Source organism: Colossoma macropomum, unplaced genomic scaffold (assembly GCF_904425465.1).
Source record: "Colossoma macropomum unplaced genomic scaffold, Colossoma_macropomum, whole genome shotgun sequence".
Lineage (NCBI taxonomy): Eukaryota > Metazoa > Chordata > Actinopteri > Characiformes > Serrasalmidae > Colossoma > Colossoma macropomum.
Genome location: NW_023494806.1, coordinates 7,796,254 through 7,813,762, shown reverse-complemented (window position 1 = coordinate 7,813,762; position 17,509 = coordinate 7,796,254). Strand labels below are relative to the sequence as shown.

Below are 17,509 nucleotides of genomic sequence, written 5' to 3'. Positions count from 1 at the left end.
AGAAATGTTGAGGAATTTGAAAACAGAGGGCATTCTTAGTGCCTTTCTTAGCTGAACAGGCCTTCAATGTAGCCTAGTACAGAGTATAGGGTCTGTGAAGTATAAGCTAAAGCAGTGGTTCTCAGTCCTGGTCCTTGCATGTTTTAGTGTTATTCCCACCCCATCTTGTCTAATTCAGCTATTCAGCTCATTACTAGACCTTTACTCAGTTAAAGTGGATGTGTTGGAGAAGGAAAGGGAAAAAATGTACAGGACAGTACTGAAATGTCCAGGGCCAGAGTTGGGAAACTGTGCTAAATCTGATTGTTTTGAAGTGCTTGGCTCTGCATGGTTATGCAGCTGAGGCTCGTTTCACTCACAAATGGCAGCGTTAACTTTCATGAGGTGCGATAAACGTATCTGCTGCGGTTTGCCTCGATCAATATGAGCAGTTTCAGAAGCAAAGCTTGTGGGAAGGTAATACTGCTGAGTGAATTTCAGTCCCTCTGAGGGCCCACAGGTATTACGCTTTCCTTATTCTTTTGACGTTATGCTGGATTTCTAGTGAATGCTATTTTCTTAAAGGGCCCGTATTGTGGAAAATTGAATTTTCCCCATTTGTTTGAGATGCGAGTTTGAAGTAGTCTGTAAACATTTGTTAAAGTTTTAGAAATATGCCATTCATTCCACAGTCCATACAGCCCTGTAATTGAAATGACACTGTAAAAACTGTCTTGTGAAAACAACACATTTCTGCCTTTTTTAAGCCTGCAGCAGTTTAGCTCTGCCTATTCACACTGAAGTTGTAATATGTGGACAGCCAATCAGAAAAGAAGTCATTTACATACATCAGTCTTAACCCTTGTGTGATGTTCAGGTCTGTGGGACCCATTTTCAATGTTTACCAAAAGAAAACATTGTGATTTGTTAGTATTTTAACCTCAGATTCTTGGCCTTCCCTCATTTTCTGTGAAGAACATATAAAATAACACATTTTCAGTGACTTCACTCTGTTCACCCCCTACACACATGCATATACTACACATGCATTTTTGGCCTGAACCTGGAGGTGCTGTGTCCTTCACTCTGTTCTCCTCCTACATGGCCTGCTGTTAGTCTGTGTGTGTCTGTGTGTGTATATGCGTTTGTATATATATGTGTGTGTGTGTGTGAGGGGGGACAACATGGACAGGCTGCTGACTGGCTACAGCTGCTAAAGGAGAACCCTACACTGGACACTTGTGATATTTTAAATATTTGGTGTTTTTACATAAATTGTTATGACTGTATTGGTTTAAAAAAACCAATGCGTTGGGTCCACCAGACCACTGAGTAACCAAAACCTCTACACCACACTAGGGTTAAAGGCACTGTAACCAAAACAGCCTATTTAATTCTCAGGGACTCTCACTGACTCATGTTTAAAACCGGCTTCACCAGCTTGTGCATGTCCTTGAAGGCAGCCCGTTAATGCCCGGAGGGGAAACATCAACATGCTTAATTGGCCGGACTCTGGACGGCATGTTGTCAGACGCCATCATACATAAACATTAGGCCAGATGAAGCCGCGCCTTGAACAGCACCTGTCGCTGTAGTTTTAATGAAGTTTGCAGTGCTGATGAGGTCCCAGTGCACACTGCCTGCTCTGCTTTATCTCAGCCTGCAGCCAGCACACGAATCACGACATTAGGCTCCTTAATTCAACAGATGGAGTGATTTTTATGAGCGTGCTAAGATGCTAGGATGCAGCAGCTAAAGCCTTGTAGCTGCCTTGTAGATCATACTGTGTCTAACCATCTTAACGATGAGTCAAACGCTGCTGCCGCATTTAGGCCGGAGGAACTTTTCTAGAAAAGGAGTGTGATAGGGCTTATTATCATTCAGTGGTGCCTCTCCAGCTCACTTTATTTATTTTCTGTACAAGTATTAGTCCCTGATTTGTATCAATTTCATGTCTAGGTTGCTGTTTTCTTAGCTTTGCCCTTTTTGAAGGACAGCTTTTGGCAATCCGACAACTTGAAACTGCATTTCAGCTAAAACTCGCCAAGTCAGGTTGAACGCTAGCAGCTTAATGAAGGCGCTGCTTGATAGCGAGGAGAGCTTTTCTGCTGTTGATTTGTTCTTGGGCCTCAGATAAAACCATTCCACCAAGGAATTACCAACTGATTTGCTTCCTCAGCCATATGGCCTTGGGTTTCTTGTCCATAGTTAAAATACAACTGGTTAGCAAATGTAATTGAGTTCTGTTGGTCCCCTCGAGGTGTGTGTTGTGGTGCTTCTGTGCAGACTGATCTGCTCCTCTTGCCAACAAACTGAATTTGAGCCTGTATCAAACTCCCATGTAGACTCAGGCTTAGTGCTGAGAAAGCAGCCTAGATTTGTATAAGCATATGATAGACTTACAGAAGAGACCCATCTGTTGTTGCATAGCGCTAGCCAAACAGTGATTTTTTTTTTTTTATTTTTATTTATTTTTTTTTCTCGATTCCTCAAGTTGTATATGCAGCATTTGTAGGATTTACAGTTAAATATGTGTTCTTTTTTCCTTTCAGGTGAAATGGAAAGGGAAGGACTTGTTTGAGCTGGTGTGCAGAACCCTGGGACTCAGAGAAACGTGGTTTTTCGGCCTTCAGTACAACGTCAAAGATACCGTGGCATGGCTCAAGATGGACAAGAAGGTAAATAAAGCATTAAGATAATAATAACAATTGCCATGTTTAAATAATCTCTATTTTGTCTAGCCCGGACTGTTACGGTTCTGATGGCCTTAATAGTCTAAAAAAAAAAAAGGTCCAATTTTTCAAAATTTCTGCATAATTCAGTCATTGAGAAGTAAACAAAGTCATTCAGAGGGATCTGATTTTAAATGGTGCATTATAAGAGAAAATAACCAGTGTGGATTTCTTACTACGGATAGTCTGAATAGGCCGTGAGCTGTGGCTGTAATTTTGTGGATTGTTTTCTTGAGATCACAGCACAATCAAGTCATGATCTCAAGAAAACAACTTGTATCTTGTGATAACGAGACAGTCTAGTTGTTACGTTGAGACCATGACTTAGTTATCTTGTGATTTCGAGATAACAATCAAGAAAATTATAACTACTAAATTATCATGGCCTCTCTGGACTTCCATACTTTACCATGGTGGTGACAAGAATCAGGGTTAATAATGACTATAACAAAAATACAGACATTTTGAACCTAATTCTGTCTTGTGAGTTTTTTTATATGGATTGTAAATAAAGGTAAAATAGTGGTAAACCTAAAGGTTTTGTCAGGGACAATAATGCATGTGCCTCTCTGCAAGGAATGGCATTAAAAATGGTTTAAGGTCAAAATCTTATCTTAAAACTATTGTAAATCAATGCCTCAGGCATCAGGCAATGTATTCTTAACCTTTTCGTGTAATAACTTTATGTGAGAGAGAGAATTTGCTATAAAACATGCCATACCTTACACTTGATGGTTTCTTTGTTTTATTTTCCTCCTCCAGCGGTTTCCTTGTTGTATATTTGTATCTATATTTGATCTTGTATTTCTCTGGAAGGTTTTGGACCAGGACGTTCCTAAAGAGGAGCCCATTGTTTTGAATTTCCTGGCAAAGTTTTACCCTGAAAACGCAGAGGAGGAGCTGGTCCAGGACATCACCCAGCATCTGTTCTTCCTGCAGGTGAGCAGCAACCTGCATCACTGCGACTGCTACACTATCAGTACAACCACTACACCATCCCTATGACTACTACACTTCTACTAAACCATCAAAAACAGCTGCTAAACCACTCTGGTGAGAGCAACAGAGCAACCACAGATTCACCAAAGACAATGACAGATTAAATTAACTGTGAGTTCATTATGTTGGTGTAGTTCTCCTTGAACAGCTATTTGAGACCGGAGGTGGGCAATATGATGATATTTTATCGTTATCGTGATAAATTACTTTTGCAAAAATGTTCTTTAATTTTAATGTCAGTAAAGCAATTTTTGAGTATTTTTGTTGGTTCACTCATCATGAAATCTTCACACAATGTAATAGACAGCTGCTGTGGCCAAATTATGAAGAAAAATTAAAAGCAGAAGAAAAATGGTAATACTGTTTAACTGAATTTAGAGCAGCATAGGAAACGTTGAATAAAAATCAAAACTTTTTTAACTTTTTCACTTTTTTAATGTGGCTCTATTGGGCCTTTTATGAGACTTATCAAGCCTCAGAAAAACTAAACATGGTGATACGTATCTGTATTGTGAAAGTGTCTTCAAGTATCATGATATTGTGTTTTTCTGTATCACCTACCCCTGTTTGAGACACTGCAAGTTTCTATGTGTAAACTTCACTTCACTCCCCCATTCTCAATTCCTGATGTCACCCTTCGCATATTTAGTGTCTGGATGGTCCAACTACCTTTGTTTCTCTCCGCATACTAGAACAGTATCAGTTTCGGCTTACCTTTCATCTCACATGACAAAAAAAAGTGTAACATGACACTAGCTAGCTTTTGTTGTTACAGACATCTGCCGAAGTGCTCACGTAATGTAATTCCAGGGAGGTTATGTGCATGTTTACAGGCGCTGTGCATAACTTGGTGCAGTTCTGAAAACAGGTTACCGGTTCAGTCCTTACTGTTGGCTCTTAACCCTTGTGTGGTGTTGATGTGTTTGTTACTCAGTGGTCTGGTGGACCCACCGCATTATTGTTTTTTAAATCAATACAGCCATGACAGTTTATGCAAAAATATCAGATGTTTCAAATATCACAAGTGGTCAGCGTAGGGTTCTCCTTTAGCAGCTGTAGCCAGTCAGCAGCCTGTTCATGTTGTCCACCCTCACTCACACACACACACACACTCACACACACACACACACACACACACACACACACACACACACACACACACACATACACACACAGAGACACACACACACTAACAGCAGGCCAGGAGGAGGAGAACAGAGTGAAGGACACAGCACTCTTTTATTCCCCGCGTGTTCACCCCAACACCACGTGTGTAATATAAATGTGTAGGGGGTGAAAAGTGTGAAGTCATTGAAAATGTGTTATTTTATATGTTCTTCACAGATAATTAGGAAAGGCCAAAAAATCTGAGGTTGAAGTAATAATAAATCACATCATTTTTTCTTTTTGGTAAACATTGAAAATGGGTCCCACAGACCTGAACACCACACAAGGGTTAAAGTGCGCACTGTGAATGTCATTAATGGTGTGAAATGTATTTGTAGTAAACATATATTTTACTCTTGTAACAAAATCATACGTGTAATCATGAAAGTTTTTTTTTTTCTTTCCATAACCTACTGTTTGTGTTCAAGTGTTGCTCTCCTAATGGATGTGCATGTGCACTCAGATTTTTGTCCACATCCTTAATGGATTTTCGGAAAAGCTGCTTGTTGCTCTATGGAATGGCCACTCACATCTGTGCTCCTCCAGTGCAGAAGTAAACATCCCGAGTAGCTTCTAAACACAGTTCTGATTTACACTGCACTTTATATGGTATATCCAGTTGTTGCACCCTTTTTTTCAGTATAATTCAGTCATTAAAATGAGGAATGCTCCATTCTAAAGAAACTTTTCTTACACAAGAACGTTATTACACAAAAAATACATATTGATATGTTGCCTGATGCCTGACACATTGTTTCACAGTAGTTATAAGAGAAGCTTTTGGCTTAAAACGTATTTTTTTAAATCCATTCAGGGAGGAGAGATGCTTGCAGGGTGTTATGAGTCAGAATGGCTCGTAATGTATTTTTCTTCAGATTTATCACTATTTTACCATCATCAATATTACACGCTCAGAAAAAAGGTACTAAACTGTCACTGAGGCAGGACCCCTCTTGTCACTGGAGTGGTACCCTCAAGGGTACGTCTCAGTACCTTTAGTCAGGGAACATAACTGTACCATAATCCACTGAAATCATATTTTCTAAGCTGTACTGACTCCACGCACCCCGTCTCGTCTCCAGGCCTTTATTTTATTGTTCTGTTTTTTAAAATAAGGTTATGAAAAAGTACAAATATGTACTTTTCCACTAGGAAAAACTGCACACAGTTGGACCTTAAAACCTCCTTTGAGGGAACATTTACATTGTTTGTACCTTGATGAACGAAAAATTTGCACAGAACCTTTATTTCTAACCATGTACATGTAAAAACTCAGAAGACGTGAAAGTTCACTGGTGGTTTTGGGCAGTAAATAAAACGGTTATTTTTACATTGTAGACATTGTGACTCCTGGTTCCTATCACTGTAACGATTCTGAAAGTTTCTCTACAATGAACCATTTCATTTCAAACCACTCTAAATGACTTGTTTATATCTCAGTGATTATCTCATGCAGCAGTTTTGCAAAATCGTTTTTTACATTATTTATTTTATTTATTTATTTATTTTGTCGCCGTAGTGCTGAAAGCCTAACTGTTGATGAGGTAAGGTAGGTAGGCTGGGTATAGGCCAGAGAAGCTCGGGTTTCTTTTTAATCTGAGGCTGGACTGGCAGATCTTTCTCTTGTCTGTTCTCAGAAGCTGAAATCTCTCAGGCTTTTGAGAGGCTTTCAGGCTAACTTTACAATCTGACAGCTCCTGCTCTTCTCTTTCCTCTTACACCTGCGCAAGTCCCCCATCTCTCCTCCTGAATTCGCCTGCCCTCTTAGCTTCTGATAACCTCCGATAAGGGCAGCATCGCCTTCAAGAGACATTTTTAGAGATGAAGGGAGAGGATGTATTTCTTATTTGTCACCAAGTCCCCCAGGATTTCAGATGCATTAGGATGCTGTCGCTCCAAAAGCTGGTCCCACAGGTAATTATAAGCTACAAACACTTCTGTGGGGACGCGGTTAAAACTGATATGTGAAAGATTTGTGAGAGTGTAAATTCCTCTGGTCTGCAAAATGGGTTGACCTACACTACTGTGCAAAAGTCAGAGACCACCCTCTGGCTATTTTATTTCCAGTCAAAGCAGCCATAAAGTAGAAGTTATATAATGCTGAGGAGTTCAGATATAAGATAAACTGTTTGCATAAGGAAGAGGAAAGTCAGAGGAAAGCAAGGAGAATTAAAGGAGTATCTAAAACTAGAATTTAAAAAGTGTGTAGAAGAAATGGGACTCCTAACAACCATGCAAGATCTAGTAGACCACCAAAACGGTCCCCATCAGAAAAACAGCACTTAAAGCTTTCGTCTTTGAGAGAGAGGAGAAAATCAAGCTGCTTCAGATCTGAAAACATCCACAGGTGTTTCTGTCCATCCTTCCACTGTGAGAAGACGACTCATCGCTACGGGTCTGAAAGGATGTGTAGTTGTCAAGAAGCCTCACTGAGAAAAAGAAACAGATAAAAAAGGGGGAAAAAAAGCAAATCAAGCAGAGAAGGACTCAAAGAAGCAGAGTTGGACTGTCCAGTGTCCAGACCTCAACATCAATGAATGTGTTTGAGATTTCTTGGATCATGAGAAGCAGAAAATGCAACCAACTTCTAAGACTGAACTTTGGAGGTATATCTTCAGATTTCTTCCAAAAAACTGAAAGCAAGTCTCCTGAAAAGAACAGAAGGTGTAATAAAGGCAGAGGGTGGTGGGCGCACTAAATGCTGAAATTGAATTTGATATTGTATTTAGTTCTGTAAAGGTTGTCCAATCTTGCAGTAGCTGCTACAAAAAATATGGATGGAAAGGTCAGATGTACCAAACAGGCAAAAAGCACAAAACCCATTTCTGTTAAATTAAAAAAACAGGTTCATAGAAGAAGGATTTGCATTAGTTTTCTTTGTATAGTAAGTTAGTGAGAGCTTTCTAAAGTCGCGGTGCACTTCTCCATTCTTCTACCTCAGCATGATCAACCATGAGGAATCGATGCTGTGCACATAGGGCGTGTGTCTCTAAACACAGCGAAATGCCACCCACTGTAACACACTCTCTCTTTCTTGCTGTTTTTCTCTTTCTTCTGGAGAGGAAGCATTTGTTAGTCCTGGCTTTCTTATCGATCAGACAGCATTTGTCAATAATCAATTACGGCCCTCTACACAGACCGTACGGAAGGCCAGAAAAGCGTCCAGTTAAGCTGAGTTCAGGGCCCAAGTGAATTCGGTTCAGTTGGGCCTTATTGGCGTGACTGGCAGTTGTACAAGCCCAGAGAATACAACAGTAGAGCTCAAACACGTTATATTATGCTCTTTGGCCACATATTGTGTGTGTGTGTGTGTGTGTGTGTGTGTGTGTGTGTGTGTGTGTGTGTGTGTGTGTGTGTAAGTACCAGTCCAGGACCTTCACCCACACTAAAGCCCGGCACTCCAAGACATTCATGTCTTAAGAAAGTTTAAGTGGCTTATCAGCACCGTTAAATTTGAGGGTCGAGTCTGACCCGCCCGGTTCAGAATGGTAATGCGTTCGGAAATAGAAGGTAATGAATTCCAGAAGGATGTTAATGAATTCGAGCGAAGGCTTTCCAATAGAGAGCATGTTCTCTCTCACCCCTGCCCTTGCGCTCATCTGCAGGCAGGCGTTTAGCCGCTCTGCGTATGCGTGTGCTGATTCAGTTTAAAAACCCCTTCTCCTGGATCCTCTCTTATCAGGAACGGCCACCCTTCCCCATGTCCCGCTCTCAGCGTGCTGGCTCGTTTTGTAAAGCAGATTGAAAAGCCTGCCATTGACTTTGAGCCTTTTTGGGCAGCCACCAAGGCTCAAGCTTGCTACTTGATTTTGGTCTCCCCCTTCCTTTTTTGTAATGACTGTTTTAAGAATACCAGGGATGTGGGATGCATGGTGACATTTACAAATTAAGCAATTTAGAGGCATTTAAAGTGATGGTTTGGATAAAAATCATATGTAGGCCCAGTCCCATTTCTTATTTTTACACCTATCTTTTGTTTTCGGGTGTCACCTTGCCCCCTCTAACGAAGTTACAAAGTGTAGTGGTTGAAATCTTCCCCTATGAAATGGGAGCCTCAAATTAAGAAGAACATTACTTCATTAACAGGCTTTTAGCAGTGCTCTGTAAGCGACCCTGCCAGTCTGCAATGATAGCTGAGGAGGGTAAAGTTCAGCAAACTCGCTGCTGGGCTTTAGTTACATTTAGGGCATCACATGCCTTTAAAGAGATGTGATAATTATTTATTATGGCCCACTGTAAATTTTCCTGTTCCACCTTTTGATCTGTAACTTACTAAAACTTAGTGTGCTAGCTAGCATACGTGCTATCCAAACCACATGGTAGCCAACATGTTTTACATGTAGAGAAGCACACTGACCAGCTGATAGAAGATTTTTCAATAATGAAAAATCTTGAGATTTGTCTGCAATTTTGTCTATTTTTGTACATAATAGTACGGCATGTCCAACAGAAACCCTTTATATGCTGGCTGGTGAAATCGTCTCAAAGCTTGTCAAATTATCGAACATTTTTCATTTTGAGATTGTTGTAAGAATTTTGTAAGATTGATTAACATACTTCGTTTAATTTCTACTTTTTTCACAAGAACTTAATTTTTTATCCATTTAGCAAATAATTTTGATTCTTGCAGGTATTATTTCTTTGGGAAACAGAATTTTCTGCGTTATTCCTTGAAATAGGCAAGATTATTTGCAGATAGAATAGACACTTTAACTAGAAGAAAATACTTAACGAGTAAACAACAGTATAGAAATAAGTTAATCTTATAATATTCTTACATTTATGCTGACAATATTAGATGTTTAGACTATATTTAAGGCTCGCTCACAATTCACTTGCCATAATGTACAGTCCTGTACAAAAGTCATAGACCACCCGCCATTCAGTTAATTTCCAGTCAAAAATTAAGTGCAAGTTATTACTGTTTGTCAACATTTGTGAGGAAATTAGATATAAAATAATTCACTTGTGTAATGAAGAAGAAAGTCAAAGGAAAATAATGAAAACAGGAGTTTAAAAAAAAAAAGTTACAGTGAAAATTGGGCTCCTAACAGACAAACAGTACTAAAAGCTTTTATCTTTGAGAGAGAGAGGTGAAAAACAAACTCTTGCTTCAGATCTGAAAAAATCCACAAGAAAGAAGCAGAAAATACAAGGCCTGTGCATCTAAGACTGAACTGGAAGTGTGGAAAAATATCCCTACAGATTTCTTTGAAAAATTGAGAACATGTTTCGTAAAAACTAATGGAAGACAAAGGCTGGACAAATGAAAAAAAAAAAATATATATTATATTTAGTTGCTGAGGTATGTATGTAAATTTCTGTTAAATATATGTTTTCTGCTGTTTTTCATGGCACTGAAAAATGAATAACTTGTACTTAATGACCTGCATTTAGTGGAAATGGTGATCCTTGACTTTTCCACAGTTCTTTATTTTTTGTTTAGTCTATTTGAGATTACTTGCTCAAGTGTGTGATGATTAAATATGCAGATTGAGCAGTGCTAATTGCACGATGCCATAAGCTTCCTGTTCTTGTTGGGTACGTTAGCCTCGTAGCTCTGATGCAAAATTAAAGAAGCAAACTTCGGGCACCAAATATGTGTTGGCTGATCGACTACGTTCCTGGTAAGGAGAGAAATATGTGAATTTTATATTATCGCTTTAAATCTTTAATATGAACGTTTCTTTTGTTGCTGTACTTTTGACTAGTGAGAGTTTCTTTCTTAATTACTTAAATAAGCCCCTTGGCTGGCGCAGCGATTCTGCTGCTGATAACAAATGACGTTCTGGTGGCCAGCACTTTCCCATGTGCCTCTGTTTTCAGCCACAGCTTGCTCGTTTGGCAAAGCTGTGGTGTTTCCCAAACTGGGTGTAATTTGGCACAAAGTCATGGCCAGGATTTGGTTTCTAGCAGTTCACTCACTGTGGAGAAAGTACTGCAGTTTCATTAGTTTGATAGACTGTAGCTTCTTGTCTGCTTTTTTTTTTCCCTCAGGGCTCTCGTAGCAGGTCATATCTTAACAGACGTGACTGGCGAAGTGTTCGTGAGCCCGTTCATTCATTCATTCATTCATTAATTTGTGGACATGGAGCACACTGATGTGATTTAATAAGCACAGTGTTTATTCTGGAGCACTGTCATTGTTCTCTGTATCAGAATTTTGAGAAGGCTTGTCCCTGTCTACCTGCTTTCTCTCCAAACCCCTGCTGGGATCCATATAAACAGCCTTCCGGCAACTAGTGTGCTTCTTTCACCTCTGAGGCGCTGGCTTGTCTCAAGAAATATGCTGAAATATTCAGTTTTTGCTGTAAATGATGTCTAGGAGGAAGAATACAGAGAGAGAAAAGTTCTCTCTTCTGTAGTGGATATTTGGACTCTAATCAGGAATATTTGGAAAATAATCAGGGGTTATTGACTGAATTGCCACTCAGGCGACCCCCTCCCTAATGTGGCTTAAGCTTACACTGCAATAAATGGTATCTTCTCAAGTGAAATGATCTTAAATATAGTCAATATATCTAATATTTCCCATTTTAAGATGTTTTTGCACTTATTATAAAATTATCTAGCTTATTTCTAGACATTCTTGCTTGTTTTAAGTAATTTTATGAAGTTAAATTATCACTATATTGGCAGATAATTTTGCTGGTTTCAAACGAATTTCTTGTGAGATAATTTAACTTAGTAAAATTACTTTGTCTAGAAAATGTGTTGAAAATGAGGTGAATAATCTTAAATTAAGCTTAGAACAATCCCACCAGGAGAAATATTTGATTTATCGACTAGATTTAAGATAATTTTACTTGACATGGTACCTTTTTTTTTTTTGCAGTGTACTACCCTGAAGCTACATCCTTTTTTTGTATTTCCTGAAAATCAAGTATTAAACTGGATTGAGAGTAGTAGTAGGTGTTATACCGGTTGAAGTTCCTCAGGAGTTTTTCATAACTATTATACTGGTATACCACAAATAATAGATAACCTGACGTACAAACAATGCAAACCATGGTAGTGTTAGCTTTAGCTGATGGGTATTTCAGTCGCTTTTCAAATGAAAATGAAAATATAGCAGACCCTGAATCACCTCCCGCTGTCGAGTTTGTTGCATCTGAAGTAGTCCACTTTGTTTTCTCGAGACAGTGAACATAAAGGAATGGCAGGCCTTTGGAGGTTAGCCTTAGCCTAACATGGCCACCAGAGCGATTGCTGCAATTTCTCCTGCACCGCCTGAGAAGCAGCCTGACTCGGTCAGCTGTGCGCATTACATTCAGCCTTAAATGGCGCAGCACTTACATTCAGGTGTCTGTACAGGTTCCAGAATGTAACTGCAACTCCATTTATTGAGGAAAATTTGAGGAAAACTCTGCCATTTAACACAGTTTATGCCGGGTCTGCAGGGCTGGTGGTAGAAAGCAGTATTGACGTAGGTTTATCTATATATTGTCCACTTTTCTTTTTTACCATTTTCCACAAAAAAAAAAAATTCTTTCAGATTTTCTTCCGTTGATGGGAACAGTTCTTATTGAAACAAGAAGGGACATCCTAGAATAATAAATAATAAATAATATATTTATTTAAGCATTTCAAATGTTTTTTTTTTTTAACGTGAGGTGCCTAGGAACCAATCACATACCAATTGAAAGAAGGGGTCATAGTCACATAGAGTGTATGACTGTTAAATGGCAGCAAACCTCTAACAGCTCAGAGCATTCGTCGTTCGTACCAACAGTTCCAAGAAAAAGGTCATCAGCATCGCCAGATCTCATGCCGTGTGACTTTTTTGTGGGGGTAAGGATTCTGTTTATGTGCCACCACTCCCAACAGCTTTGAAAGAGCCGTCAGTACAGTGACACCCAACATGCTCAATAAAGTATGGGATGAATTTGATGTTGTCCGTCCAGCTGGAGGTTGTCATATTAAGCACATGTTTTTAGGTTTAATACAATGTTTTGATTCTGTTTTATTTTATGCGAAAAAAATCAAAGCCCAGCCCTGCATGTGTGTACTTGCGTGGGGTGTGTTTTGGGCCTCTTACTTCATATCTACACACAATTTGACTACATACATTTGCATATTCATGAGATCCTGCTGGTGTGTTTTAATGACCGTTTCTTCCCTTTCAGTGGTGCACAGAAAAGCTACTTGAGTGCTAATAGTAGGTGAGGAAGGTCCATGAGGTGCCTCACATCTAATAAAACAAACATTTCACCATCATTATAGTGGATGATCTCTAAAATCAGCTACAGATAGAGAAACCAACGTAATCTCAGCAAGAACAGTGGGAAATTTTCTCTACTAAAGCCTAAAGACTTACTCATGCCTCTGGCAATACTTTGTGTTAACAATCTTTGGTTAATAGCAGCAGGTGTAAGTAGCTGACACTTACTTTGCTTGTTAATTAAAATTGGCTGTACTCATTAATTGGCAATACTGACCAGGTTCTTGATTCTTTCCTATAAAATAAAAACGTGGAAAACTGGAATCTGTACTCAAATTTGTGTATAAAATGAATTTCATTGCCAGCAAAGTTGTAAAAGCATTTTCCTGTGGCTATGCAAAGGGTTTTCTCATTATGACTCACTGCTCTTTCTTGTGTTTCCTGAACTCCCGCAGGTCAAGAAGAAGATTCTGGAAGAGGAGGTCTACTGTCCTCCCGAGGCTTCGGTGCTGCTGGCTTCATATGCCGTCCAGGCTAAGGTCTGTGCACACTGGCCTCATGCGTCTGCTTCAAAAAAATCCCTCTCTCTCGCTCTCTCTTTCTCACTCACTCTCTCTGGCTCTCGCTCTCACTCTCTCTGACAGATGCCAGTTCTGTCTTAGCCTCCTGACGTCTTTCCAAGGTCCACGTTCCTCCTCTCCAGCGTCCACTGTGGGCACAAATGAGTTTTACTCACCAGGTGCCGGTCTGATTGACAACTGAAGGCCTCCTGAAGCAGTTGCTTTATCTCTAAGCCTTGACTAACTGCGAGTGCGTCACCTTGTGCCAATTTACAGCTTTTTCTCTCTCCGTCTCTCTCTCTCTCTCTCACTCTCTCAGTTTATAAGCTGCTAGTTTTTTTTTCTTTTTGTTTAAGCAATTTGTGGAGTTCACACAGCTAGGAAGTTGTTAGGCAGGGGTGGGGGGTGGGGGGGGTCTCTACCATTACAGCGTAACTTTAGACCGACCATCAATTTACAATTAGATTCGGTCCAGCAGCAGAAAGCTTTGTGGCTATTGATTTATTAGAGGAGGTGCAGGGGTTTGACAGCCAGGCACTGTCTGTCTGTTTACCTGTTTACAGAGGTGTAAACAGCATGGCTGCCCCTGTCCATCTTGCACCCATAATCACACCAGTGACGAGGTAGTAGTGGGCTGATGGATGGCAGAGAGGGCTGAGATAGCAGGTGGGGAAGGAGAGAGCAGAGGAGAGGTGGAGGGCAAACAGCAGATAGGAGCTGAGTAATAGGGGGAGGAGGAGGAGGAGGGAGATAAGGAGAAGACTATCAGAGGACAAAATGGAAAGAGACATCTCTTTTCTGAGAACTGAGAAGTGTTCTCTTGCTAAGCTTTAAGCTTTCTCTTTTTCTTTTTTAGTTATGCATGTGAAATAAAAACAGTACTGTGCAAAGGTTTGAGCGCCCCGATCAAATTCCGTTTTATTGATTTTCTATGTAAAAAAAAAAGTTAGCACGTCCTCTACAGAGAACACATTTCTGCACATTTTAATGCACAATTACTGTTTATTTGTTATTTATGTTAGTTATTTATCGCTGCTGATAAACAAAACCTTGTATGTCCATTTTTATCATTTTTCAGTTTTTGACATAATTTGAAAATGCCTGTTGTCCTTTATATTGTATGATGAATGGACCAAAAGAAGCAGCCCAAAGTGACTTGGAAAAAAGTCTGGTTCTGTTGACTTACATTAAAAGTAAAGTATGTTTTTTCCTTCTCCTGTAAAGTTACCATTTTGGAGGTTTGGAGAGGTTTATTATTTATACAGCAGCGTTATGTTAAAAAAAAAAAATAAAATAAAATAAATATAAATATATATATATATATATATGTATGTGTGTGTGTGTGTGTGTGTGTGTATATGTATAACAATATGCTAAATATGCTAAACTTTGCATATAAACTGAAATTGTGCACATAGGGCAGCAGTAAAATGCTCCGTTCAAGTGTCCTTATTTTCACTTTAAAAATTTTCCATGTTTTGACAAAAACTGAGTTGTACACCACAGTTTTTCATTAGATTGAATATTGAATGGGATTTTTTCATTTTCCAATCTAGGTCAGTTGTAGTTAGGTCAGTTGTGCAACAGCTGAGCAGCCAGTTGTCCATTTTTCATTCCTAGTCATTGTTTCAATTCAAATCCAATGTGCCAGTAACACTGTTGTCACTGTCCGTTGCTCTTTCCCATATATGATTAGTGTGTTTGAAATGATTTACTCTGAAAGTTTTGGAAGGTGCAAAGGCAAGGATGATGACAGCACCACACAAAAGGATCTGCTGTTCTGGAAAGAGTGTGACTTGACAGGCCTACTGAATCTGAGCCGATTTAGACAGACCACTCTACGTCAAGCACAATCTTCTCTCTCTCTTTTAGAGATTGAGTGTAGTCGCCTGTTTTGTTAAGACTTTGTGACTGAATAAAGTTTCCACTACAGACGTTTATAGCTGAGTTTCAGAGGGCCTCTGCTATAATAATGACAAATGCCTTGTTTTTTAAAATATGTAAAGCACACACATGTGGCTTTGGAACTGCTCATGTTTAGCAGTCTGAAGTTCCTCCAGCAGGGGGCGCTATTAGCATATAGCTTTTGTGTGCAACTTTTGAAGAAAAGAAACAGCCGTGAACCCCAACCAGGAGGATTTAGCAAACACATATGTTGGCAGTCACAACTTTTTTTTAGATGTTGAGTTATGCCGGCCTTACACCAAACGACTTTTCAAGCGTTTTCACTGTCGCAGACAAATTTCCAATGTCGGAAAAAAAAAAATCATGAGAGTCTTGCTAGAGATGGGTCGCACTCGCGTCATCTTGATCATTTAGTGTGTGGTGGTCAGGATGGTGGTCTTAGGTTAGTCCTTTTTTTGTCTTGATGCTATGACAAAAATATGTTTAATATTATCACAAGTTTTAAGTCTTGGCTCATGCAAATAGTGATGTGAGAGAGAGAGAGAGAGAGAGAGAGCGCGAGCACGTGTGAGGGCCTGAAATCTCTTTAAAAGAGAATCTTTTAACAAATCTGCTCAACTTCAAAACAATAATCATATTCACTTAAAATGTAAACTGTCTGTTTTAATATGTCAGGTTCACTGAGCCTGTAACAGTGATGCTTCCTGTTACAGTGGTTCCTTAGTTTGTTTTTTACGGTGTAGTTCATAACGCCCTATCAACAATGCTGAATCGCTGCATGTTTTGTTGATCCGTAAATCTTTGTCAAATTTAAAAAGTAACATTTTACGGGATAATTTAAAAAGTTCTGGGTGATCTGCCTGAATATACCGGTATACAGTGAACTTTTCTGAGCCCCAGATCTTTACTTGCTCAGCCAACATATTTTCCCATCTGTACCACTACAGAGTGGAAGGAAAACTGTTTATCTTTCCACTGGGTGCATGATGGGAAATGATCTCAAAAATCTAGTTGCAGTCTTGCAAATAGTGATGTCTGATTTTCCATTTCATTAAATCAGCTAAAGCTAAGCTAAAGAATGCATAGAAAGTAGGTCTAAGCTGGGTTTGTGGGGGCCCAGGCTATATAATTGATGTTGTTTTAGCCAAAAATTATGCTGATTATTTTTAGATATTGCCCAGGCCTAAGCAGCACATTAAAATTGTTTAAAATAAGTGTTAAAGTACTGTTCAAGTACTGATGATTTCCATGATGTCCTCAGAAAAGCATTATGTCATAATATGACATAATGTATCATGTTAGTGTTAAATGTCATTATACTGACCTCCGTTACATGAAAATATAATTGTTAGTTGAAGAAAAAGAAGAAAAACGAGAATGTAATTCTATTGTGTCTATTGAGAGAGAGACAGAAAGAGAAGGAAAAAAGCATAAAAAAGAAGGAAAATGATTATGCAGATATTGCAGATGTTATGCAATTGGTTATCTATTATTTACATCCCTGTGATTAACTGCTGCTTTGGTGTCTTGTCTTCTGTCTTTAGTATGGCGATTATGACCCAAATATCCACAAACCAGGCTTTCTGGCCCAGGAGGAGCTTTTACCAAAGAGGGTGAGTAAGATTTATTGTCTCTTGTGATTTTGATGCCTAATCTTCTTCTGATGGTCCTGCTATTCAAGTATAACATAATATGCAGTGATTGCTACGAGCACCATAGCATCTGCATTTGCTACTGGGTTGTTCTATAACAGCTCACCTGTAGCCTGGTGATGTAATTGATTTCCATTAAAAAAAAAAATCAAGCACAAACTTATTTAATGCATGCCAGGTTTCAAAACTCCAAACAGTTTTTAGTCAGCAGTATTTAAAGTTTGCCCTTTTTAGAATTTAAATGGACTCTTACATGTTGACTTTCACTGCTCACTGAATGCTAATATCGGACTGGACTGTGCTGACTTAACTGGGTACAAATGCAACACTAAGAATAATATTTCACCTTAAATC

At 39.2% G+C, this 17,509-nt stretch overlaps 1 protein-coding gene across 1 annotated transcript in view; it reads left to right on the top strand.

The window, feature by feature from the left end:
- nf2a (neurofibromin 2a (merlin)) overlaps positions 1 to 17,509 on the top strand; it is a 60,463-nt gene that overhangs the window by 5,480 nt on the left and 37,474 nt on the right. Inside the window, exons 2-5 of the mRNA XM_036598490.1 lie at positions 2,532 to 2,657; positions 3,528 to 3,650; positions 13,494 to 13,577; positions 17,048 to 17,116. Coding sequence (XP_036454383.1) covers positions 2,532 to 2,657; positions 3,528 to 3,650; positions 13,494 to 13,577; positions 17,048 to 17,116 — 402 coding nt within the window. The remainder of the gene's footprint in view (positions 1 to 2,531; positions 2,658 to 3,527; positions 3,651 to 13,493; positions 13,578 to 17,047; positions 17,117 to 17,509) is intronic.